The 25,736-nt window shown below is 40.6% G+C and overlaps 1 protein-coding gene across 2 annotated transcripts in view; it reads right to left on the bottom strand.

Moving 5' to 3' along the window:
- ARID1B (AT-rich interaction domain 1B) overlaps positions 1 to 25,736 on the bottom strand; it is a 438,423-nt gene that overhangs the window by 70,076 nt on the left and 342,611 nt on the right. For both annotated transcript variants that reach the window (XM_041745687.1, XM_041745688.1), the window contains exons 7-8: positions 22,845 to 22,934; positions 2,458 to 2,637 (exon numbers count right to left, since the gene is read on the bottom strand). In XM_041745687.1, the coding sequence (XP_041601621.1) occupies positions 2,458 to 2,637; positions 22,845 to 22,934 (270 nt within the window). The remainder of the gene's footprint in view (positions 1 to 2,457; positions 2,638 to 22,844; positions 22,935 to 25,736) is intronic.

The following is a 25,736-nucleotide window of genomic DNA, read 5'->3' as shown; positions in this document are numbered from 1 at the left end:
GAACTGGAAGCCGATTCCAAAGTAACGTGAGCTAATTTTCTCATTTTCTAGAGGAAAAATAATTCTCAAAGAGTAAGCAATTTTCCAAGGACACAGAGCAATTTGGATGAGAACCCTCACAGTTTCTGTGCTCTTAAATTATGAATCTTAATGTTAGATTATTCTGGAAAACCGAGGGTTTTATTCAGAGAAGAAATCCATTCTATAGAAACGGCCTTTTCTGCTATTAACAGTGCAAGCATTTTCTCAGCTGTTCACAAAAGACTCAACAGAGAGCCAAGGTTCTATCTTCCCTTATTATGAGAACAGCAGAGGATGAGGCTGCAAGAGTGAATTACTTAAGAGAAGACAGACCGATTTTGAAGATTACATGAAGCCCTTTTGAGTTTCAGTGGTTAAGTCCCAGACCTTTAGCCACTCCCAATTCTGAGAACAAAAGGCTTTGACCTGGTCTCCAGTTACTTTCTGAGCCCAAGACCATATTTTCTGTGTCTATCACAACGTATAAACTCACAAGAGGCAAAGAAACCCAGTTTTGAAGATACCCGCTGAGTGGACACAGTAACCAGTCAGGCTCTTCTGCGTCAGAACTGTCCTACTCAGCTCAGTGACAACCTTCTCCATGTCACAGCATCCTGGGGCTGATGGGGAACAGAGCAGACTGGTATTGTCCGGTGGGACCCAAATTCCCAAGGTATACTGAAATCAGTATCACGGAAAACCATCAATGACACGGTGTAAAGAGAATCAAGCAGAACATGAAGTCTATATCCATCTGACTACATGCACATGTGGTAGACAAAGGCAGGATGAGGCCAAGTAAAAAGTTCTATTTTGAGGGGCACCTGGGTGGCTCCGTGGCTGAACATCTGCCTTTGGCTCAGGTTCCTGAGGGGTCCTGGGATCGAGTCCCAAATCGGGCTCCCTGCAGGGAGCCTGCTTCTCCCTCTGCCTCTGTCTCTGCCTCTCTCTCTCTCATGAATAGATAAATAAAACCTTAAAAAAAAAAAAAAGTTTTGTTTTGGGTGTCCTAATATAGTTTTCCTAACAACAGAAATGGTTGGGATATAAAATAACAAAGCAATGCAAGGCAAGGAAACAACATTATAGTGGGAATATTGAAGGTGCTTATAATCTTCCAGAAAGAGATCTTCAAAAAGAAGACAAATACACTAAAAATTCCATTTTCAAACTGTTAAGTCCTATAAACAGAAAGAAAAGCTCTTCTGAGGAACACTAGGTGAAAAGCCAAGAAGGTGCCAAGGCCTTCTAAGAGGATCATCTAGCCTTGTGAGGCACCTGCTCCGTGGCTGGAGATGCTAAGCGAACCTTAACAAAGTGCAACGGTTTGCTAAACACACACAGAAGTCTTCAGAAAATAAGACCACTTTATTTCACAGGAGGAGACCTGACTTTGTTGTTGTTTTACTACAATTTCCTAGTGGGCATTCATCATCTTGATTTGGAATATTCCTGATATTTTTGAGGAAACTCTGGGAATTGCGCCAGATTATCTCATTCTCTCTAAATTACCCATTAATGTCTAATTTAAATAAACAAAACATAAAGAAGGTGCGAAATTCAAATGCCTTACTGCCAAGAGTGACTTAGAGAAAAATATATCAGGTTAAAAACCTTGATAAAAGGATTCTCCATGTACATGACAAAACATACATCAATTTCTAGGAAGGCAGAACATAAACACTGCATTTTGGGCAGGGTTCCATTATTTTTCGATTCTTGTCTTACCCTCCTTTTTATTTTTTAAGATATTATTTTTACGTAATCTCTATACCCAATATGGGGCTTGAACTCACAACCCCGAGATCAAGAGTAGCACACACTCCACCGACTGAGCCAGCCAGGCGCCCCCATTAGCTTCCTTTTTTGAAGGACACGTCCACTTTAGGCTTTGTTCTGTTTTCGAAGAGTAAGACTGGCACTGATTGAGAAAATGAGAACTGCTATTCACTGGACACCGAATTTTGGAGACAAACTGGGAGCAGACATAATGGGACAACACCTTTCTGAGTGGTGAGTACACTGTTGCAAAGATAATTACTGAGAGGCAGAGGATACAATCAGAATTCGACGTAAGGAAACCCAAGTTTTTTAAATCAGAAACCTTTTGAGGACAAGACCCGTGTCTATTTCTCAACAAGAATTTCAAACTACATCACAGAAACGGAGATTTATTTACTCCTTTACTAGTAAAACCCATATCAAGAACATTCACCATAGTATCTGATGCATGAGCGCTTAATGAATACTCACTATAATTATTCTTCCCATCACTATGGACAGCTGCGGGACTGTGGGTTTGCATTAACTTCACAAATCTTTAAGGTAACAAATAATGGGATCTTAAAAGGTGGTTATAATATTAAGTACTCGAAGGACTAACATATTAACAAAACTTCTATGACCTACTGCAATGCATTTTTGAGAAATGTTTACCTTGTGGTCCATACTGGCTCATCTGTGGACCATAAGTCCCACTTGAGTTACTCTGCTGAAAGCTACTGATTCCAGGATGCATCTGGCCTCCAGGAGAAGGATGAGGCGACATGGATGGTCCTGTCTGTTGAGGTCCATACTGAGACATCTGAGGGTTTCTTTGTGTGCCTGCCATAAAACCTAGGTGGGAAATAAATGGAAATATATAAGTGCAGGTGACAAAAAGGACATGGAATTGCGTGGAAGGTGGATGTGGAGAAGACTGGCACTATGAGACTCCCCTAAAGAAACATCTAAAGGTGTCTCAATCCCACAGCCGGGGATCTGTGTGTGTGTGTGTGTGTGGGGGGGGTACTTTGGGCTTCCCACAGTCCTAATTCTGAAAGCCCATTAGATTTCCAGGAACCCAGTGGATCGTGGGCTTGAACTAGAGAAAGGAGAAGAGAGAGAGAGAAGAGGAGAGCAAGCCTAGCCTCTCTTGGTGATGAGACCCCTACAAAAAGCAACAGTAACAATCAGGACCCCCTTCCATTGCAAGCCTTCCATTCCTGCCAGGTTGGACATGTTGCAGGTACCCTCTCAGAGCCCCTGCCCCCGATTTCTGGGATGCACATCTTGGGCCACCCAAATATCCACCCCTCTTCTCAAGGTGAGGCCAGTACCCTGCCCTCCCCTGCATGGAACCATTCTGAACAACAATCATTCACCTTGAACCCTAGAGTGCTGCAGACTTATGAACCCTGACTTGTACCACCCCTTACGGGTACACTGTGAACAATGGGTGGACTTGAAGCAGATTCTACTATTCCAAAATAGAATTCTGACTTCCTCCCACAAACCTACCATGCCCGGGTCTCCCTGTCTCTACCACTGGCATCGGTACTCACCCAGATGCTCCTGCCAGGAACCCCCGACTCCCTCCCCTTGCTTCCTAGGTGTGTGCCCATCTTGTTGCCCATGCTTCTGAAGTGTCTCCTGGGCTGCTCTTATGCTTTACTTCCACTTCTGCACAAGCCTGGCCTGCTACCATCTTCTTCCCCTCTCACCCAGGGCTCTACAGCAATCTCAGCCTCAACTACCACCCACCTCCACTTTGCTTTCGCTTTGCTTTCACAAAGCTGCCAGAATCATCTTTCAGGAATATAAAAGGAAATCAGAGCATATCTTTCCTGCAGGAAACCCCTCAAGGCTTCCCAGTGAGCCTGGGAACCAAATGCAAACCTCTGACCACACCCTGTGGCTTCTTCTGTGGTCAAGTGCGGCCATTCTCACTCTAACCCCATGTCCTATGGCTCCCAGCAGGCAACGTTAACCAGACACTATTCCCTCCTGCTCCTGCCCCAGAGAATGCTCTTCCACCGGCTGGTTTTTTCTCATCTCTAAGTCCCCTGCCCAGGCTGCCTCCCTGTGGTGATACTGCTTGGTCGTTTCTCATTTGTGTCTTCAGGGCGCTTCTCACAACCTGTAATCATTTTGCTGTATTTTGGACTCACTAGCTTTCCTCTCGCCACTAAAACAGCTCCATGAGGGCAAGGATCATGCCTGTCTCACTGTTGCATCCCAAAGTGGCAGCCGAGTGTCTGGCACATGGTAGGTAACTATTTATTGAGTGAATGTTAAACTCCTCATGCACTCAACAGACCATGATGCACAGTAAAGTAGGTGCTTAGCAGGTAGCTGTCCAAATGGATAAAGAAAATACATCTTTAAATGATGCAGGACCATCATGTCAGGGTGCATCCACATCAGTAGTTCGGGCATATATAAGCTAAGTATGTAGGATGAGATGTGGAAGACTCATGTAGACAAGAGTACCCCAAATCAAGACCTGTATCTTAAAAAAAGCTAACACCATCAAACTAGCATACTGATGAAGGGCAGTTTTAACAGCAGCTCCGAGAACCCAGGAGTTTGGGCTGGTGAGAGTTCTGACGTCTCAGGTGAGGGTTCCGGTAGGCTGCAGAGTGCAGAGAGGCTGGTTTATTCCGAGAACCTAGGGCAGTAGCGGCTAGAGAGTCTACTGAGGCAGCTAGAGGGAAGATGATGCCCACAGATCCAAAGCCAGCTTCAACTTAAGAGGGATAAATGAGGTCGGCCATTTATAAAAGCCATGGTTTATATTTCAGTTAGGAAAAAAAGTGATCTTTCAATACTGCTTCTGTCTAAAGAGACAGACATAAAATAAAAGTAAGTAGAGTTGTTCCTTATTATCCTATTCCATTTATTTATAAAGATAAGTCTTATGAAATTGGGCTCAACTGGCAGCTCCCAGATATAAATCACCATAGAAAATGTTTGCTTTTTCAAATCTGAAAACAGACAGAAATCAGAGCACTAAAATTACTATAAATGATTGCATCTTAAGATGTTTCATGAAATATTTATCTAAGCTTTACTATAGAATTCTCAAGAGTTTCATATAGAGTCCTGTTTAATAAAAAATGTGTTTAAATTCCATACAGGGAATTGTGTGGGTTTGTCTTTCGTTCTTTAGAGTAACTGCTGTCTTCTTCATTAGTTAAAAAAAATAACAAAGGTCCTTTTTTTTTGGGCATTAAATTTCACTTCAATCATTAAAGTGTCCATGCTGAAGGATTTAGAACCCCTGATAATACAATACATCCTCAGGTTATTGCTGCCTCTGGGACACTTAATAGGCTTAAGGTTTGTTCAAATGAGTTCTAAGAATTCTTACCTAGGCACGTTATTTATTTCTGACTATTTAGTCAGTCCTTAAAAATATATATGCCATGTTCCAGTTGAATTATCTCACTCATCACTGGCATTCTGCAGAAAATCAGTTTGTGAAAAGATTCCAGAAGAGGTGGAATAACAAAGCAAATACAAATGGAATGTGTCACAGCACCAAATTCCACAACTCAGAGACAAGGTTCTATGTGGTATGCAATCCACCCTCCTTCCACAGAAATTAAAATTGGAAAGCTATTTTTTTTCCTGTGTAAACTTTGCAATAGCACCACTTTACAAGAGCTTCCTGAAGTCCTGTTTTATACTTTTGGCGAAACTCATCTCTTTGCATGTATTCCCCAAGACAATGAAAGGGGAAGGTGACGTCACTTGTCTGACTCCCTTTCTGAGCTCAAATCACCTACTGGCAGTCAACTGGGGACACAAGGCCTGGACTATGGTCTCATTTGCTTCACTAGCTCAGCTTCTACTTGGGAAGATAGATATGTACATAAACATATGGCAGCATGTACTGATTGAACTAGCTGCATGACCTTTAGGCAAATCATATTTTATCTGAGCCTCGGTTTCCACATCTTAAAATGAAGACAAGGTTGTGCTGGAATAACACACAAAAGTGTTTGGTATGCTAAAATCTGAGACAGGAAAGAGATGTGAAGAAGTACCATGGATATCTTTTAACTCCTGAGTACCTCATATATTCAGATGTCCTTTTTAGCTAGAACGAAGAAGCTACATTTGTTTTTTCTTTAAACACTGGAATCCATGTTACTCAAGGACTTGGGTAACTGTCTCCAAATTCAAATATGATACAGAAGTTTAAGAATGTATACAGTTGTCTCCCTCTACCTGTGGGGGGACAGACCAAGACCCCCAGTGGATGCCTGAAGCTATGGATAGTACAGAACCCTATGTATATGAGGCTTTTTCCTATGCAAACACACCTATGACAATATTTAATTCGTAAATTGGGCACAGTAAGAGATTAACAGCAGTAACTAATATAAAATAGAACAATTATATAACCAAATATTGTAATAAAATTTATGATTGTGGTCTCTCTCTTGACATCCTGTACCGTACTTACTCACCCTTCTTCTTGTGATGATTTGAAATGATAAAATGCCTTCATGATGAGATGGCGTATGATGGGGTATGCCTTCATGATGAGGGGGCATGAGATGGGGTATGACGTAGGTGTTGTGATGGAGTGTTAGACTACTACTGACCATCTGATCATGTCAGGAGGAGGATCATCTGTTTCCGGAGCATGGCTGACTGTAGGGACTGGGAAATAAAACCACAGATGGAGGGGTGGGGGGAACTACTGTATCCCTCTCTCTTACCACTGAGCTCCCCTGGCCAAGTGCAATGGTTTTTAATGTATCCTTTCAGAGGTATTTTAAAATTTGTGTTTGATTCTGTATTTCTCTTATCACGAGTACAGTGTACTAAACACTTTGTTTAGTAGCTGTTTTTAATTCCTTTTCTAGAATCAATGATAACATTTGCCCACCTTTCTGTTAGCCACTCTATGTCCTGACTACAAAGTATTTCATCTTGCATATAGCTCCTATTAGGAAACAGTGATACAGCTCACTGAAGCTCTGGTATATGCAATCCGGGGGAAATGTGGTCCTTTCCTGAGATCAACAGTAGCACAGACCTCAGGCTGTCTTAGCAGGAAAGCAATATAATCTGACTTGCATTCCTAAAAGCTGATTCTGTTATAACCTGCAGCATGATGAAAGGACTGCAAGAGAGGAAGGCTAAAAGCTCAAACACCAGTGAGGAGGCAGGTAAAGTGATCTGTGATATATAATCACAATTGAGCGCCAGCTGTAATCCAACCAAAAAAGGCTTCCATTATGGATAGAACTGTATTTTCAAAAGATTATTGAATATTACCATTGTCTAAACAAGTGGATGAAAAACTGGAAGACAAAAGTTAGCTATAAAAGGAAGTACTTCTACTTTTCACTCTAAAGATAGAAACTCTGCATGTCTCTTATTTGTTCCCTCATCTGTAAAACAGGGACAATGGCATTTACTTCACAGAGATGCTGTGGGGATTAAATGAGATAATACACATAAAAAACTTATAGCAGGTGCCTGGAATAGTGGGCTTTTGATAATTATTAGCTGGTACTATTATTATACATTCACAGAAGAAAAGCGAGAGGCAGATGTGTGGCAGCAAGAGTAGGGAGCCCGGCAGTTAGTCCTGGCTCTGTGTCTGCTGTGCACAGTACGGTAGCCAACATCACCCTTCCAGCTTCAGTTGCTTCACCTGTCAAATGGAAGGACGAGGAAGCACAGTATTCACAGGGACACCTCCAGCTCTAGTTCTCAATTCTGGCTTCAGCACTTTTTTCCCTAGGAAAAAATCTAATCAAGCTTATAATTTCCATGTATATTTATTTGGGGTATTTCTTGCTTTGTTTTGATTTTAACCTTTATTTGGAAAGAAAGAAATGTTAAAATGTTTCCAAAAAATCAAATTTCAACCAAGAATTTTCTACCTATTTATGGTGACATATTTATTTGATTGTATTTTGCTTCTTTTAGAAAGTTATTATAAAACGACAGCTTGCGACATAGTTTGTGAATAGAAAAACTGACAGCTGAGAGAATAAAGCTGCTTTTAAAAAAAGGTGTGAAGTTCTGCTGGTTACAAGCCATCTGAATTTAGAAAACCAAACTTTCTAGTAAGGAAAATTTAGAAAGTATAAAATTTGTTTCCTAAGTATTATGAAGGTATATTTTATTACTGGATGTATTATGGAATTCTATGCCTCAAATTAAGTAATGTGAGGAAATTCAAACTTTGGGGGGAAAGTACTAAATGAGATAATTATTTACATTATACAAAGTACTTACTGAAAAATCACAGAAACTGTATGAAAACACAACATAGATTTCATCCATACCATAAATCCATAGGTTTGCATAAATGAATTTACTATTTGAGTTCTTCATTACATGTGTATACACTCACACACACTTGTACTATCATGTTCCAAATGAAAAGAAGTGTATTTCTGATTTGAAAAATCAATTGCCCTTTAGAAAGAGAGAGAGCGAGCGAGAGCGAGAGAGAAAGCTATACTCTCAGAGAAAAGGTAATGCAGTGTAATAGGAAACACATTTCATCTGTTTGGAGTCAGGAGACTGGGTGAGGGGCTGCCTCTATGACCCACTATGTGATGGGGTCTCTTGTGCGTGTAACAGTACTTCCTGCCCTGGCTTACAAGATCATTCTGAGAGTCAAATAGGGAAAACATATGCAGAAGTGCTCTTCTAAACTGAAAACCACCATGAAAATGTGAGGCAAAGGCATGACTATAGCTTTTGCAGTGAGGCCATGAGCCCTTCCTTCACCATGTGAGCTATGACCTCAGTGATCATGCTGGTAACTCAACCATGACAGTCTGACACTCGCCTTCTCCCAGTGAGCTCCAATTTTCTCTGGCACTCACAGAAGGTGGGGAGGAGGAGAGAACATTGGAAAAAAGGACACAGTACAATCCTTGTCCTTGAAGAACTTACGATTTGTTGGGGAGCAAATAAACCTACCAGCAAGGAATGATGATCAAGGGAGCTTATGAAGCCACTGAGCCAGGTGCCAGGCAGCATGGGAGGCATGGGGTATATGGTAGCAGGGACACAGGACCCTCATGGGGCCCACATGTGGGGGGGGGGACAGGCAATACACGCCCTGGCATACAAACAGAAGAAAACAGGAGTTCAGGTGCCAGGAGGGTAGAAGAGGAGGACCCAATTCAGACCGAGGACCACCTGACGACCAGCTGACTAAGAAATACGTGTGACCAGCAAAGCAGAGGTCACAACACATGTCCTTAGAAGCTATGGTTGCTGCTTTTGGCTGAATCTGACAAGTATGGGGGCACCTTCAGCTGGTCAGCTCTTTCCTTGGTTAAACATTTTGCTTCCTTCTCCAAGTCCTCCCCTGTCTGGCTCCTAAGTGCCCACAAGCAACAGCACGCAGCAAGGGCGACACTGCTCTCCTAACATCCTGCCCCATTGCCCAGAGACACCTGTGTCCCTGCCTGTCCTCCTGCATTTTCCTCGTCTCAGCAGAGGGAGATCTTTTACTCACATGCATGCTCAGAATCCCACTCTGAATCCTATCCTTCCTCATCTCTCTAGGGACAGGTCCATTGTGTTTACTAGACTAGCTCGTAACTCTTGATTGCTGAACAGATGAAGTCCAAACTTAGTCCAGGTCTTTCCAAATTTGGCCTGACCCATTTCTCCAGCTCCATCACGGAGTCCCCAGTTGGAGAAAATCAGACATTTTTCTCCTCTTAGGTACTGGTAGGTACTGGGTTGCTTTAGACTGGCAAGTCTTAGCATGTTCATTCACTTAATAAATATTTATGGACTACCTCTCGTGTTCCAGACAATGTGCCACTCACTGTCAATAATAGTTGACATTTAAAGAATATACAATACATGCTAACAGCCTTGTTTTTCATTAGCTCATTTAAGCTGCAAAACAACTATGAAGATACGGACGCTCACAAAGTAGTAAAACATTTTTAATCACAATCCATACTGAAGAAATAGATGTTATACCACAATCCAACGTGTGTATGTGAGCATATGTTTATATACTCACAGGCAGTTTCATGTATATACTGCCTCACCAAACAATTTCCACCCTTATTGTGTGAAATGCAGTCTGATATTAAAAAAATTTTTTTCAGGGGCCCCTAGGTGGCTCAACCATTGAGCCTGCCTTTGGCTCAGGTCGTGATCTGAGGGTCCTGGGATTGAGTTCTGCATCAGGCTCCCCACAGGGAGCCTGCTTCTTCCTATGCCTCTGCCTCTCTTGTGTGTCTCTCATGAATAAATAAATAAAATCTTAAAAAAATTTTTTTTTCAAATAACAAAGCCTCATGAATGGGAGGCAGAGTTTGAAAACAAAATCCTAGATTGTGTTCTCTACTGAGTATGCTGCTTTCTGTGTGCCCACAAAGCCGTTTTGTCTCCACGTAACCTATGGACCCCCGTCCTTCCTGCCCCCTCCTTGGCACTCCTTGGCCTTCCCAAGAGCAGGCACTTGCATAGCTCGGAAAGCACCATGCACGTCAGTGGGCGCAGAGCAGTTACCACACCACCACCATTACCAGCTGGTGTGCCTGTTTCTGCCCCAAACCGGGGTGCTGTGGCTTACAAAGTCTCTCCGCATCTGTCTCCTTGGAACCACACAAGGGGCCGGGCACAGAACTGGAACCAAATGCAGGTTTTTAATGAATAAGAAACCATGTTCGTTTAGAGCCCGTTTACTTTACAAAAAGACCTTAATAAATGTGGTGGGCTGGCTCCTCAATTCATAGTGTATTTGGAGAACTGTTTCCAGGGAAAGGAAGACAGTTTTTCAAGGAGGGAACAGCTGATGGCTAAAAGCCCAACAAGTAGAAAGCATGGTTGTTTCTGTCCCCTTTATCAATGCTTGCCAAATGTAGCCACTTTGTCCATCTCCACTGTCACCGCAAAATCAAACTATGGCGTTGACACTTACAGTTAGGGGACTCTAGACCGGTTAGGTAACAGTTAAGCCCGTTTCCTTTTCTGCGACATGTGGATGACAAGTGAGCCTACATCCTAAGATTAAATGAGAATATGTTACGAGCAACACGCAGCTCAGTGCCGGCACACAGAGCAGAGGCTCAATAAGTGATAGCTGTTATTATTCATATTATTTTTAAGACAACCCACCATTTATTTCCTGTCTGAATGATTCCAAGTTTCCAAACTAGCTTCCCTTTGCCAGGCTCCTCTACAAACCATATATCACAGTGAAGCCAAAAAGTGCCGCAAGTCCTTGGACCGTGGTGAATTCACTGAGGTGACAAATGTCATACCCAGTGAGCCTCCTGGCAAACATCCTGATGCCCTTCCCCAGGTACCACACACTGTGTTGTCATGCTGGGCCTGCCTTGCTCTACACCTCCTCCAACAGAGCCAGTTATAGCTGATAGGTAGCTTTCCTCACCCAGTTGACTATCCAGAAAGCACTGCCCTTTTCCAGAGCGCTAGTTCCAGAAATAATTGTCTGGCCATGTTATTTGGCTCAGGAAAGTGAAGCTTGTCAGTTTCAGGCCACTCAACCAGCATCTACAGTACTGATGAGCTCTGAGCAGCATTGATTCCGCGTACATCCTTCCTGATTTGGCAGATTCCCCAGAGTCTGCCCACTGAAACGAGAGAGAGACACAGAGAGAAAGAGAAATACCAGGATTCCTGTCAAGTGAATTCCTGAATTGACTCTCAAGGTAAAGGGCAGGAATCTTGACTTTTGTTGACCTCTGGTTTATAAGCACCTATGACCAGTGCCTCGCTTAATAAACATTTATGCAATAGATGAATAACCCATTAGTTTTTGCACAGGGGATATGGGATAAGGGAGTTGGTTAAAGAAGACAACGATCTTTCTACTTACAAGGAAGAGCACCTAAGACCTTGGGCCAGAAGGGAGTCCCCCTTGCTCTTTGGCTCAGGTCCTGCCATGGAGCCCTGGAGCTCACATGAGAAAACTCTGATCTTAGCCAGGCTTGTTTCTATCACCTAGTAACATGCTAATAACTCACCCTAACATTTATTCTAAAGGCATATTTTGTTTAGATATTTAATTCCAATTTGATAATTTTTTGAATGCTATATTCTATGTATCCAATCAATAGCCAAAGATGGGAAGGAAGGGAGGATTGTCAGAATCTTACCTGGAATCACTCAGTCTCCACATTAAGGATTGTTTTCTTTAGAGTCATTCTTCTACAAATATTTATATTAGTATCAATGGAAAATTCCAAGGCAAACAATCTATTCTTATTACATGGCAGTGTTAAGTAATGTTAAGTCTAGGAAAAATGATCCTGGTCTTTATAATAGAGACCAATATTAGAGACTAAGAGACACATTTTTCCTTTCTCAATTAAAAAAAAAAAATCCCCTCATTGCTATCTTAGAAAATTGGTCTAATAGAGAATTAGTATTTATAAAATGTTTCTTTATATTATTATTAGATTAAATGAGTTTTTCAGACCTTTCAAATATTTTTTTCAGCACTGTACTATTTGTGGTTTATTAAGTGGATACTTTTCCTTTTAGAAAAAATGTTACATAATTCTCTTACTTGGAAAAAAGAAATTTTTTTAGGAAAGATCCAGTGTTACTATCTAAACCTTAGTATATCAAAAAAAGTTAAACTGATTTACACAACCATTATAAATAAATTGCATTTTCCATATAAGAGACAAAATGAATGCAAGATATTTATTATGCAGTAGGAATGAGGAAAAACTCTTCATTGGACAAGACGGGGATATCTTTAGAAGGACTTCAAAAACTCTCAAAAATAGAATGAAATTATATTTAATATAAAAAGTAAAGTGGCCAGAAGGCATATCTGGGGGAGACGATAGGGAGGAAAATAGAGTGGGAAGCTTCATGGATCCAAACAGGCAATGGCAGGTTGTCCTAGCTCTGGAACAGTTACTGATGAGTAAAGGGCCATCTCATGGAAATGCATACCTAAGTTGAAGGGTGTACAAAACTGATTTAGAAACAAAGTCAAGGAAACAGTAGGGCAAAAATGGGAAATTTCAGGATATTAAATCGGAAGGCTTTCTGACATGGATCTAAACCTCCACATGTACATCCTTTCCCTCTTCAGGCAGCACAACAAATTCAATAGCATTAAGTATGAGACTTTACATCCTGCTGGAAAACACAGAGTCAGGGGATCCCTGAGTGGCTCAGTGGTTTAGTGCCTGCCTTCAGCCCAGGGCGTGGTCTTGGAGTCCCAGGATCGAGTCTCACATCAGGCTCCCTGCATGGAGCCTGCTTCTCCCTCTGCCTGTGTCTTTGTCTCTCTCTCTCTCTCTCTCTCTCTCTCTCTCTCTCTTTCTCTGTGTGTGTGTCTCTCATGAATAAATAAAATCTTAAAAAAAAAAAAAAAAAAAGGAAACACAGGGTCAAACATAAAGCCCAAACCAAGGTTCATCCTACCCACGAAAGAGAAAACGGTAAAGAAAGAGCAAGAGTGCCCAGGCAAATGCAGGAGAGCAAGAGAACAGAGACACAATTACACAAAAATGTGATTTCTTCATTAGAGGTGCCTCTTCAGCTGGCAGAAAGCTCCGGCACTGTCAGGACACCAGGAAAACACCCAAGGTTCTATGAGCCACCAAAAAGCAAAGCACGTTTTTCCTCTGGCACATGGACAATTTGTTTTCACGTTGGCATCTGTTGAAAATTCACAGAGCTGCCTTGTTTCTTCAAGCCAGTTCAATAAAAGATGTTTCCCCACATGTGTGAAATAATGGTCACACGCTGTACCACCTTAGCAGAGTCCTCCGACTATAAAGACAGACAGAGTGATTTCTCATCACAAATAGGTGTCAGATTCCCATTTGGGGAGAAAAATAGATTTTAAAGAATATTCTTGTTACATTTTAATATCTCCAGTGTTTATTTGCCTGCTTGCTTCTCTTCACAACATGAACTGCTTTGGGGAAGACAGAAACTAATGACCCGTTCAAGGCTGTAACCCAGGCCCCCTGGTGCTTTCCCAGCTGTGCGATCAGGTTAACTGGCAGAGCTGCTCCTGCTTCCTTCCCTGCTACTGTGGTGCCCTATATTCAGAGGCACAGACTTAAGCATCCAAGTTCTCCCCATCCACCCCCACAGAACCCTCTCAGCTACTGACATCTATCACTGGGCAAATTAGGGTCCGGGGAAGGATCAGACTGATTGCCCAGATGGTAGATGGGGGCAAAATATCCAGCCTTTCCTTACACAAATCTTTTGAGTGTTAGCTACAAAAGTCAGTTTTGATGCAGAAAGCAAAGACAATTTTATGTGTGTTACTATGTGCTGGAAGAAGCAAAGAGGGACAGAGGGAGAGGGAGAGAGAGAATCTTAAGCAGGCTCCATGCCCACGGCAGAGCCCAATCTCAGGACCCTGAGATTATGACCTCAACCAACTGAGCCACCTAGGTGCCCTGGGCTTCCCAACTTATAACCTTCAGACACAAGGTTGCATTTGATCCATGCAACAAATCCAAAGGGCACTGATCCTCACTTTACCTATGAGGAAGCAGAGATATAATTGTCCAAGGTCACAAAACTAGCTGGTGATAAAGCCTGCACCTAAACCCAGGTTTTTGGTTCTAAACTCCCTGAAGATTAAAATGAGAAAAAGCATGTATTACATGAACACTGCAATTAGGAGACTGAACAAGGCCATGTGGTCCTCACAGTCACAGAGCTCTGTTCCCAATAATCCCGGAAATGGGTCCTGAGCACTGCCAGGTGCACTGCCAGGTGCCTGGCTGGAGGGTAATCCTTCATTTGTTCATGCAGCAAATATGGACTCGAAGACCTACCAGGTGCCAGGCTATAGAGGGCCTGAAGGATCAGGAAAGATGGGCAAGGAGGCTCCATATCAGGGTGGGGTTGGAGTTGAGGTGTGGGTGGCAAAAAATGATGGAAAGAAGAGTTTATGTAAAGATCCTAGAGGAGGTTCGGTTGACTGGAGATGAGAGGCAGCAAGGTGATGAGAGGTAAGGTCAGAAAGGGAGGCTGGCATGGGATAAGGAAGGGCCTCGGAACCAAATAGCCCAGTGCAGCCTTCCTCTAAGACAAAGAGGAGCTCCTGGGCTGCAGGGAATCACATAATCTAACTAGCCTCCTGGAAAGACCAGTCTAGGTTCGGCATGGAAAGAGGACTGAAGGGAACAGAGCCGAGACTGGAAGAGTAGCTGGGAGGCTGCTGAATGTTCCTGGGGCCTGGAGTAGGGTGGTGCCAGGAGAGCAGGAAGAGGAAGGCATAGGACACACTGTGGGGGTAGAGTCCAGTGGGTAGAGTCCCAGTGTGGGGCAGATGGGAGAGTCAAGGATGCCTTGTAGTTTTATGGCTTGGGAAACCAGGGGGACAGATCCATAAGGCACAGGAGAAAAACGTTATTATAAATAAGTGCATGTAACACACAATGTGGAATTTACCTAAAATCCAGATGTTCTCAAGTACTTTCAGGGAAGAATAATGAGCCAATTACAAGTGAGGGCTAACCATTAAAAGCAAGCTTTAATCGGCAATTCAAAGAAATTATTGCATATAGCAAGAGTGACAAAACAATGCATCTTTTAAAATATTCTAAAATTTGGACTGATGATTCCTCAGTGAATATAATCGACTTTTATTTATTTTATTATGTGATATTTGTTTCCCCAGCTTTTTGGTGAACACATCTCTAGATAGCGGACTTAAGAGGAATGGAACAATAACCTTGATACAAGTCCTATGCTGTTATTTCCTTCACTAGGCTAGCTTTGGCTGGGTCTACCATCCAGCCCAGAGGCAGAGCTTGCAGGCTGAGGAAATTACAAACAGCTTCCTGGATACTCTCTCTTGTATATAACCTCCCATTTGACTTTATTTTCATCTGTAGCAGATTACAAAAAAGGGGTCCTCAAAGCTGAGGCTGAATTAATTGCATCTGGGGGTGGGGGCAGATGCTCACTAATGCTTTAACAGGTTGATAGCTAGACTTACACAGCAATACATTTGGAAAGTGATAAATTTTCTCTTTTTGATAATAGTGTCCTGCTGAAAGGCAGCACCGTTCTATGTTTGGCATGCTCACAAATGGTAAGAACACCTTTATATACAAGAGTAATTAGAAAGGTCGAGTAAGAATATTTTCTGACAACCAACATACCCTATGAAAACATTTCAGAATGTGCAGATTTGTAATACTTAAAACTGAGAATTCAAAAGAAAGGGGAACAAAATAGTTTATGTGGTCTGCAAAAACAGAAGAAAAAAAACTTCAATGCTACTTCCAACTCTTAACAATTATCTTGGTGGTCTCCATTTTTGAGCTATAACTTGTTAATCTGTTCTTGGCAATTAAGAAGTTAGAGCAATTAAGATCTTAAAAAACATTATTTCAACCCTAATTGTGATGTAAATATTGCCATGAAACCAGCTAGCTGTATTAAAAATTTTTTTTCAAAATTTTTACTTATTTCCATCTAAATATTCCTAAGAAATAAGGAGCCTGGTTAGGGTAGGGTGGGGGGTGGCCTCTGGACAACTCATTTATTGCCAGGCTCCAGGTGCGAGGACTCAACTTAGCCTGACGTCATGTCTGTATAGTTAGAGAAATATATCTGGGAAGGATGGGGAGCAGAAATGGTATCTTTCATCTGGTGCAAGATCAAAATGCCCACCATGTTTTAAGAGAGGGAAACACCCCACCCTACACCACAGCAAATAACCTATCATGGTAAAATTGTGAGAATATTAATTAATATGGTAATCTTTCTTAATTTAAGAACAAGGAATATTTTGTTCTTTGGCTGTTCTGTGCTCTGAAACAATCTGAAACTTCTGAATTGATGTGAAGGCTGAATTATTTTCTGCTGTTCAGCTCAATCTTTGTTGAACATCTATTATACATGAGGCTCTGTTGTAGACACAGGGATACAGAGTATAAACAAGATTCAGTTCTGGCCCTCAAGAGCTCAGTCTAATTTATAGTAAGACACTCGATTTATTTTTAAGAGATCTCTTTTCTTGCCCTTGGCATTAAAAAGTAAGAGAAAGATTTGCCCTGAGCAAATAGAATGTGCCTAGAAATTTGATGAGGAATTCTATTTGGACTTTAGAGAAGGTAAAATATACCACTAGGGAGTGAGAATAAAATTATACCAAGACAGTTAATATTTGGGATTAATGACAGAAGAAAAAAATAGGAGAATAAAGAAAATATTTTTATCTTCTTTAATAAAGAAGAAATAAAGAATAGTATATTCTATTCAATCTACACAAAATTAGGTACATGTGAAACCTCATATGGGTGAAGTACATAAATTCTGATTGACCTTTCTAAGGTAGGCACACAAGAAGAACATCTAAATGTCCCACCCCACTTCTGTGCTACACACTTTTTCTGGATAATGGCACTATTAATATTCATAAACACAGAGTTACTGATAAATATCACTATGAAAATCAGATTCCAAAGATAGGAATTTTGTGACTCTTTAGACACACAGGGCAGGAATGGTGTTTAGCTGGATCAGATACCTCAGGTGTATAAAAAGGCAAAATTTTGTGATTTTCTCCTCATCTATTGTCCCTGTTTACTACAGAGTATACCCACCACTTGTCTAGCTTGTCTCATCTGCTATCACTGGGAACAGTGAAAGCCAATTCTGCATCAGGTATAGTAAGCCCATGCACTTGGACTACAACTCTGTTTAAACAGCAAACGAAGAGAGAAAAAAGGTTGTCGTGTAGGTGGACAAGAATGAAGGCGCATGGGAGGGGGAGGGTGCTATTCAGTAATTCTGGAAGATTTCACCCAGGATACCTTCCATGCAGATCTGATGGTCACGGAATGGTGCCAAAGAACCGCCTCCAGCGACAGAATACATTTCCTAGCACATCACAGTCCTGCAAAAGCGTCAACTCTGCTTGCAATCCATGTCCAAAAGGGAAAGTTCGTCGTGGTTCCGCTTTCAGCATATCTCAAGGACTAATTAAATCCTCATTACTGCCTTCTAATTATTCAAATACTATGGGATTACACTAGGAAGTCCCTGCTGGCACCCCAGATGAAAAGGGTTAAATCACCTACGTCGATTCTGAGAATCCAGATCTAGTTCAGACCTTCAGAAAACCACCAGCATTACCATGAATATTTAACTAGACACCACTGTGAAAATTAAAAGGGAATTCAATTAAAAGGTTTTCAAAAAATTAATTCTGACCTCTCTACATCTGTCCAAATAAATAAGCCTTCTTGAAACGTTTTCACCTAATTGCTAATCCAATAACTAGAAGGGCATTTGCTAGTTTCATTAAGCTTAACATTTTACGGGGGTTAAAAATGCAATCATTTTAATGTTAATAATTATACTTATTTATCTACTCAGATGACTGAGTAGATAGTCCCTCCAAGCCCTTGTGGAAAACAGGGCAACACATTAAGAAGCTATTTCCTACTGCTCTTCTCCAATTTTAGGATATATAAGGTGAAGATTATACAAGAAGCATAAAAGTAACCTAAACTTGTTAGCTAGAATTTTCTCATAGCATTTATTTTAGTATTTTAGCATTATCTGGATGCTTCCTCTAATGCCTTAGGTCGCATAATTTATACTGCTGGATTTTTTGGTGAAGGGCTTTAATAGCAATTCTTCATGTTGTTATATGAGGACTACAGAAAGAAAATTTACGATAAAAACCAGTGGCAAAGGTGTTACAGAATACTAAACTGAAGTTTTGACCTTTCTTCTTTTAAACTTATCTCAGTAATGAAGCAAAGAATTTGAACTTTTTCTTTATTCGGCTAGTAGGAAGTTTTAGCACCACACGAAGTGTAAACAGGAGATGCTAACTGAGGTGCTGTATGGGAGAGCAGATGAAAGTATTAGAGACACTACAGGAGAGTAAAGAGCCAATAAATATCTAAATGTTTCGCTTCTTTTTGTACCTGGGGGCAATGGACATATCCACATTTACTTGCATATATACCTTTTATGGATAGAAAATAGAAAACTGCAGAAAGTTATGTTTGCCTACATACGATGTGTGGAAATGGATTTGTGATTGATGGCCTTAGACAAACTTGATTCCAGAACTACCAGGTCAGAGGGCGCTGCTGGGCTACCAAGTATCTGGGCAGCATACCGACTCTGCACCCAATTTTGGGAAGAAGACATGGCCTTGCAAATTCCAGTATGGTTCAGATCCCAGGATAGCTTCATGTTTGCAAAATTCTTAACAGAGTATATAATTTATTAATACACATTCTTCCTGAACAGGAATCCCAGAACCAAGTGAGAAGCAGGGCAAGAGTTCAGCTTCCTGAGTTTACAGGGAGCCAGGCTTCAAGGTAGAGTTATTGGTACTGCTGTCTTACCTAAGGACTCTGGGGAATATCCAGAAAACCACACCTCCAAATAGAAGCAGGTTGCATCTCTTTGTGCAATTATCTCCAGACAAGTGTCTTTCTAGATTTTCTGCTATTAAAGAAAACCTATACATTAAAGAAGATACATTAAAGAAGATGTGTGTAACTGGAAACTTACTCTCCTATTTTACTTGTTAAAATTAAGTTAAGCATAAAAGGAATTGCTCAACTTGGTTATTTTGGTACTTAGCAGTATAGAGGCTATGTTCTTATCTATCAAGGTCCACAGTTTCTGAGAGAATTTTTTTTTTAATTTTTAATTTTTTTTTGAGAAAAACTTTTTTTAAAGAAGATATGGGGTAGCCTGGGTGGCTCAGTGGTTTAGTGTCTGCCTTCAGCCCAGAGCCTGACCCTGGAAACCTGGGATCACGTCCCACGTTGGGCTCCCAGCATGGAGCCTGCTCCTCCTTCTGCCTGTGTCTCTGCCTCTCTCGGTCTCTCTCTGTCTCTCAAGAATAAATAAATCAAATCTTTAAAAAAGAAAGAAGAAGAAAGAAAGAAGAAGAAAGAAGAAGAAGAAAGAAGAAAAGAAAGAAGAAAAGAAAGAAGAAGAAAGAAGAAGAAAGAAGAAGAAAGAAGAAGAAAGAAGAAGAAAGAAGAAAGAAGAAGAAGAAGAAGAAGAAGAAGAAGAAAATATGAACTCACCAATATACTTTTTCCCCTCTCTGCTTCCTTTCTCACCTCAAGAGGGGTGAGGGAATATATCAAATGTAAAGGTATAAATTATTTTTCAATACATGGGAGACAACACAGGGGAATTTTCCAGCAAGTGTTTTCTCAAATCTACTTTGCACTGTAAATTCTGTTGGTACACACCCAATGATGATGTCTGTTTTATCATCAGACAAGAAAAATGTTATATTCTATCAAAGCATTGTAATGATTGTGTCATTTGCCACTGAAACACCTGATCAAGTATCATTAAGAACTAACATTTCTTTCTAGATTTTAACAAATAACAAAGCCATTAAAAAAAATCCTTGCTATCCAATTCTGGAGAAAATTTAAGTCATGCACGTGCAACAGTATCGTTTACCAGCTCTTTGGAAATACTAGGTTTTCTTGCTTAGGGGGCTGTCCAACCAACAAAAGGCACACAAAGGGACCCACATAACATCTTTAGCAGCCTTTCAGAGAAAGTTTGGGAAACATGTTCATAAAAATCAATTCAGATTAAGCAAATTATAAAATGTGTATTTGCTATCTGAAGGAAATGGTCATTGTAACTACCCAGATTGTTATGTATCCGTTACAAGTTACTAAAACCACACTACCTACCATGAGGATAATTAGAGGGGGAAAAAACCCCACACATATTTATATCATGGTTTTTATACAGTGACACCAGAAGAAAACTCTAGATTTTGTTTACCAATGTATTTGTTTGAAAGTTTTTAAAAAAGATTTATTTATTTTAAAGAGTAAGAAAGGGGCAGCGGATGGGGAGGGAGAACCTAAGCAGACTCCATGCTGAGCATGGAGCCTGACACGGGGCTTGATCTCAGAAAATCTGAGATCATGGCCTGAGCCAAAACCAAGAACTGGATGCTTAACAGATTGCACCACCCAGGCACCCCTGTTAAAAGTTTAATTTAGCTATGCTTCCTCATCATGTCATTGTCGTTTACATTTGGCTTTCTACATTTTCAAATTTCTTAAACATGTATCAGTTGGAAGAGGTTGGGGGACATGCTACTGGAAGATCTAGGAGAGGTTTCTCTCTTTTAAAGGTTCTTAGCAATAAAGATTAGAATTGCAGGGTTTCCAAATAAGGAACCTCTTGCCCTTGAATGCTTGCCTAAGAAGCAGGACTCTACTGATGGGGATGGTGTTACAGGGTTATAGTGAGGATTAAGGGAATGACAAATAGTTTCTTCATCTTAGTTCTGGGTCTGGCCTGAGCAGGTTTTCAGTGCAAGACAATTACTCTGATCCTTTATTTTTTCCACTTCCCTGACCCAGCAACACAATGTAGCCCAAGGAGTTTGGAGAGAATTCCTCCCTGTATGGTGCTAGTATGCTCTCCATGAACTTTGAACTGTCTTCCAGATGACCAGAAGCCCAACGAGTTAATACAGAAAAAGGATGTAAGGTACCAGACTGGTTCACAGGGGGTTACAGTGGAAAGTTTAGAGAAAAAGATGTACAGACCACACAATTATAAGAACATATTATAGAATCTTTATAAGGCAGTGGTTCTCAAAGTATAGTCCTCTGATCAGCAGGATCAGCAATAGCTGGGAACTTGTCCAAAATGCAGATTTTAAGTGGCCTACCACAAGCCGTACTGAGTCAGAAATCTGGGGATGTGGCCCAGAAATCTCTTTTAACCGTTCTCCAGGTAATTCTCATATACTCTGAAGTTTGAAAGCCATTAACTATCCCATTATTAAGACATATTTGTAGCATTTCAATAAAGGAATTAATGTGCTAGCTATATATTAAAGTATAATAAAAAGAGTTAAATATGTAGAGATATTAGAAAATAAAAATCTCATTTTATTCCTACTAAACATTCATTTCAACACAAATGATATGTAGCTAGGGCTAACCCATCTTTTTATTGGCAATACTTTCTAAATAACGAGGTGCTGAGTTATTAAACATGAAATAACTGAAATCTTATAATTCTAATGAGAAGCAAATCGTCATCTGTACAACTCATACAGGAATAATTATAAACATGAGGAGTTGGGAACCTTTAAATAGCAGCTACCAAGCCAGCACTTCTGTCTTCTGGGTGAGCATGGGGGAGGAAGACTGAAAGTGGCATGCTCCCCGGGCGGGATGGGTGAGCCTCCAGTCACGGGCAGTGGGAGGTCCCTTGGCACAGCACCAGGTGGTGCAGTAGGCGTGTAAACCCTGGTCCACACTATTCTGAATTAAATTACCACCAATAAAAGTAGCTTCACTACAGAAGGAGAGAAGTAGACAGAGCTAAACAAATGAAGGCCAAAGGTCTCAACCAAGGCAATAATATGTGGGGTCAACATGCCCGAATGAGCTGAAGATCAAAGCGGACAGATGTGGGACAATCTACATGTTCACGGGCTTCAGGAAAAGAAAGTCTTCTTTCTTCTGGCTCTGGCACTGACTAGCCTCTGAGAATGAGAAAGTCCTATGGAACCTCTCTGGCCCTCAGTTTCTTTATTTGTAAACTGAGGTGAGTGGACTCTACAATCTCTCAGGTTGGCTCTAGGTTCTAAGAGATTATAATGATATAATACAAGGTCTTACTATGTGTTTAAATCTTTACTGTTTAAGTATCCTCAGATAAATTATTAATCAAAATGGTTAAACATACACACACTCTAACATTTTACTTCATTAGGACCAATATCCAAGTTGCATCATTAATAGTCACTTTTACACAGCTAGATCAACTGTCAGGCTACAGTCATGTATAAACTATGCTTCATGGTGCTATGTGGACATTTATACTCATTGGGTCTTGAACTACGTTTGGTAAAACGTCACCTAATCTGCAAGAAAGCATCCTTCTTTTCCATATTTGTGGTTGTATGTATGTTTTTATTTTGTTCATCTGAAGAAACAGAGTATACTTTAAGAATCATTTATAAGGAGACGCACAGGTGACCAAATTCATGTAAGCCTTACATACTGAAAACACAAAGATATAGAAGATAGGAACTGAAGACTAACCTCTTTCCTGTGGCATTGGTGACTGGCTCAAGGCAGGATGGGAACTGGATTCTGACTGGCTCCCAGGTGGCTGAGGAGGCATCTGACTGCCTGTAAAACAAGAAGGGAAGTGGGGATGGGGAACCCTCTACGTTAATATTGCAATTGTGTAAAATCAAGACACAGTTTCATTTATAAATCTTAATGATTACCAAAGGAATGGCCCCATATAGAAAAAGATATTGCATGCTATATTGCCCCTTTCTGGTAAAATGAGGAAGAGACATAGATAATCATTTTCAGCAAATGACCCCCTGAGAAGTTTCATTTCTTGCTGAAGGACTGTTCCCAAACTCACAAATAAATTAGCAGCAGAAATCTGACATATGTTTTAATGCATTTAACAAAATCTAAGACTAGTAAACTGAACTCCCCCTCCTGAGTTTAAACTACTTTCTAAGTGGCCAGGCATGCATAATGGCCAACAAGTTTTCGTTGGTAATATTTATTCAATGTAGAAATATCAACCAATTTCTAAAAAGAATCTTTATAATTAATCAGAGATGTAACATAAACACAGATGACCTCCATGAAAAAAATGTAAAATATACTATAGGGTAGCCCTAGTGGCTTAGCGATTTAGCGCCGACTTTGGTCCAGGGCGTGATCCTGGAGACCCAGGATCGAGTCCCACATCAGGCTCCCTGCATGGAGTCTGCTTCTCCCTCTGCCTCTCTCTCTCTCTCAAATAAGTAAATCTTCAAAAAATAATAAAAAAACATACTATAACACTAACATATATTAGCACTAAAAGAGACATATTATTCTGCACCTCTTTTGATCTTTATTTCTAATAAAGCAACAGCATCTATTAACATCTATTAACGTCTATTTGATTCCATTTATTTAACGTGTACTAAATTGTTTTTTCAAACTTTAGTGTAAGCTCCCTGAGACAGGAATCTTTAATCCCTTCATTAGCATAATAATAATACAACTTTGTTATTTAATGGCTCTTAATCTGAGAATATGAATTAAGGGAAAAGATACTTATTATTTTTATCAATTAAACGGAGACAATGAGTCATGTGAAGGCAGGAGAAGGGATTTTGAAACTTAAGAATCACCAGAGTACCTGAGTTCTCAACTCACTTTCGGGCTCAGAGGTTTAGATACATTTTGACTAAGGATATTATTGAAGAAGGAAGTTGAGTTTAGCACAATCCTCAAGGTGCTAGCTCTCAGGGCATGAATATCCTGCTGTTTTATCTTCTAATCTCTTTTGTTTAAATAAACTGAAAGACTAAAATATACAAATACACACATCTACATGGTGTGCACACACATACGTGCAAGCATATACAGGTCTCCCCGTATAGCCCTTGGGTTACCACAGTCTATGATATTGCTAGGTCAAGCTAACTGCTTTGACATCACAGGACCTACTTCTCTACAGTTCTGTATACTGCTGCAAGAATCACAACTGAGTAGAGAAGGAAACTCATGTATTGAAGATTACCACCAGTTCACCCGGTGAAGGTCATGCTGCAGAGTCTGGTGATTTACCCTGAACTTCTACCCTCTCATGTTTCTAACCAATGGTATCTCTGTTAGGCCAGGCAGCCTGACTACTGACCAGGAGGAGCAGGGTCCCCTGAGTCTCTCAGGACTGTCACTCATTACTAATTCTAATAAAGGTTGTATCTGTGACAGCTAGAGAGGCAGGAAGATGATTTTCCATTTAGATAATACATACACATAGTTGTTAAAATATAATGATAAAAAATTCCTGAAATTGTTTTTGGGAGTTTAAGCTTCTCACTTTTAGAAAGGAGAATGTATGTAAAACCTCTGAATTTGTTTCTCAGTGCTTCTGGGTTCAAATGCCATTCTCATGCTCAGTGAAACTAAGACCTGAATGTACAGACGCTGAGAAACGTGGTGCTGTGAAACCACCAAGAGTAGCTCTTAAGTTATAGCCACATCTAGTGTATCAAACATGGAGAAAAAGGGTCCAGCCTCTATCCAGCCATTCATTTTACTCCCAGACATTTGTAGTAAATTAGTGTTAGCACCAAATAATTACACGTAAAGTTAAAAAAAAAAAACCAATATTCTGGCTGAAAACAATTTCAAGGATAAGCACTAGTCATCAGCTTCGCAGTGGACACACAAAAGTTGCTGTGTCTACTCAGGGTCATGTGCTCCCTATGAAACGCCCTTAGGCTCCCAATCTGCAGCCCATTTAGAAATGGAAAGCACTCTGCAGCCAAATCCTGACTTTTTAAAATGTCAGTGGGGAATCAGCTGTGCTAAGACAGTAAGTGCTTACATTATAATGATTGTTTCTGTATGACAGACCAAATTCAGAGCCTCGTGACAGCAAAACAAACAGTAATTCTACGTTAATACAGGACACCACTACTTACACTATGCATGCCCAAGGCACTGCTCTTATGTACAATATATCAAGTAAAAATAAAAAAGGCCGTAAGAAACCCATCTCATGAATTCATAAAATACTGCCATATCCAAGCAGCACTACTGCCTGTCTGGTGCAATCCTAAGACAACACCCCTTTACAGCAATGAGAATATTTATTATTAAATCTATCCTTTAAAGAAACGAACAAGAGCCTTTTCATGGTAAAGACAGATTAGAGCAAACTGCTTTATGTTCTCCAAGTACTTTTACCCCCCTATCTTTCCACCAATCGTTTCATAGTTGCCAAGAAATAACTTCATCCTCAGTATGTATAGGTAGAAGCACAGTCATAGTAGACAATGAATCAGAAAATATGTCTGAGAAATATAACATAGGATTTGTGTCCGTATAAAGAAGACAACTCAGAGCTCCCTGAACCAAATGAATTCAGTAAATACCCTCAAAACCATAGATTTTTATAGGACATAT

The sequence above is a fragment of the Vulpes lagopus genome, chromosome 2, assembly GCF_018345385.1.
Source record: "Vulpes lagopus strain Blue_001 chromosome 2, ASM1834538v1, whole genome shotgun sequence".
Classification (NCBI taxonomy): Eukaryota; Metazoa; Chordata; class Mammalia; order Carnivora; family Canidae; genus Vulpes; species Vulpes lagopus.
The sequence above is the reverse complement of the archived record's forward strand: the minus strand, read 5'-3'. Positions and strand labels throughout refer to the sequence as shown.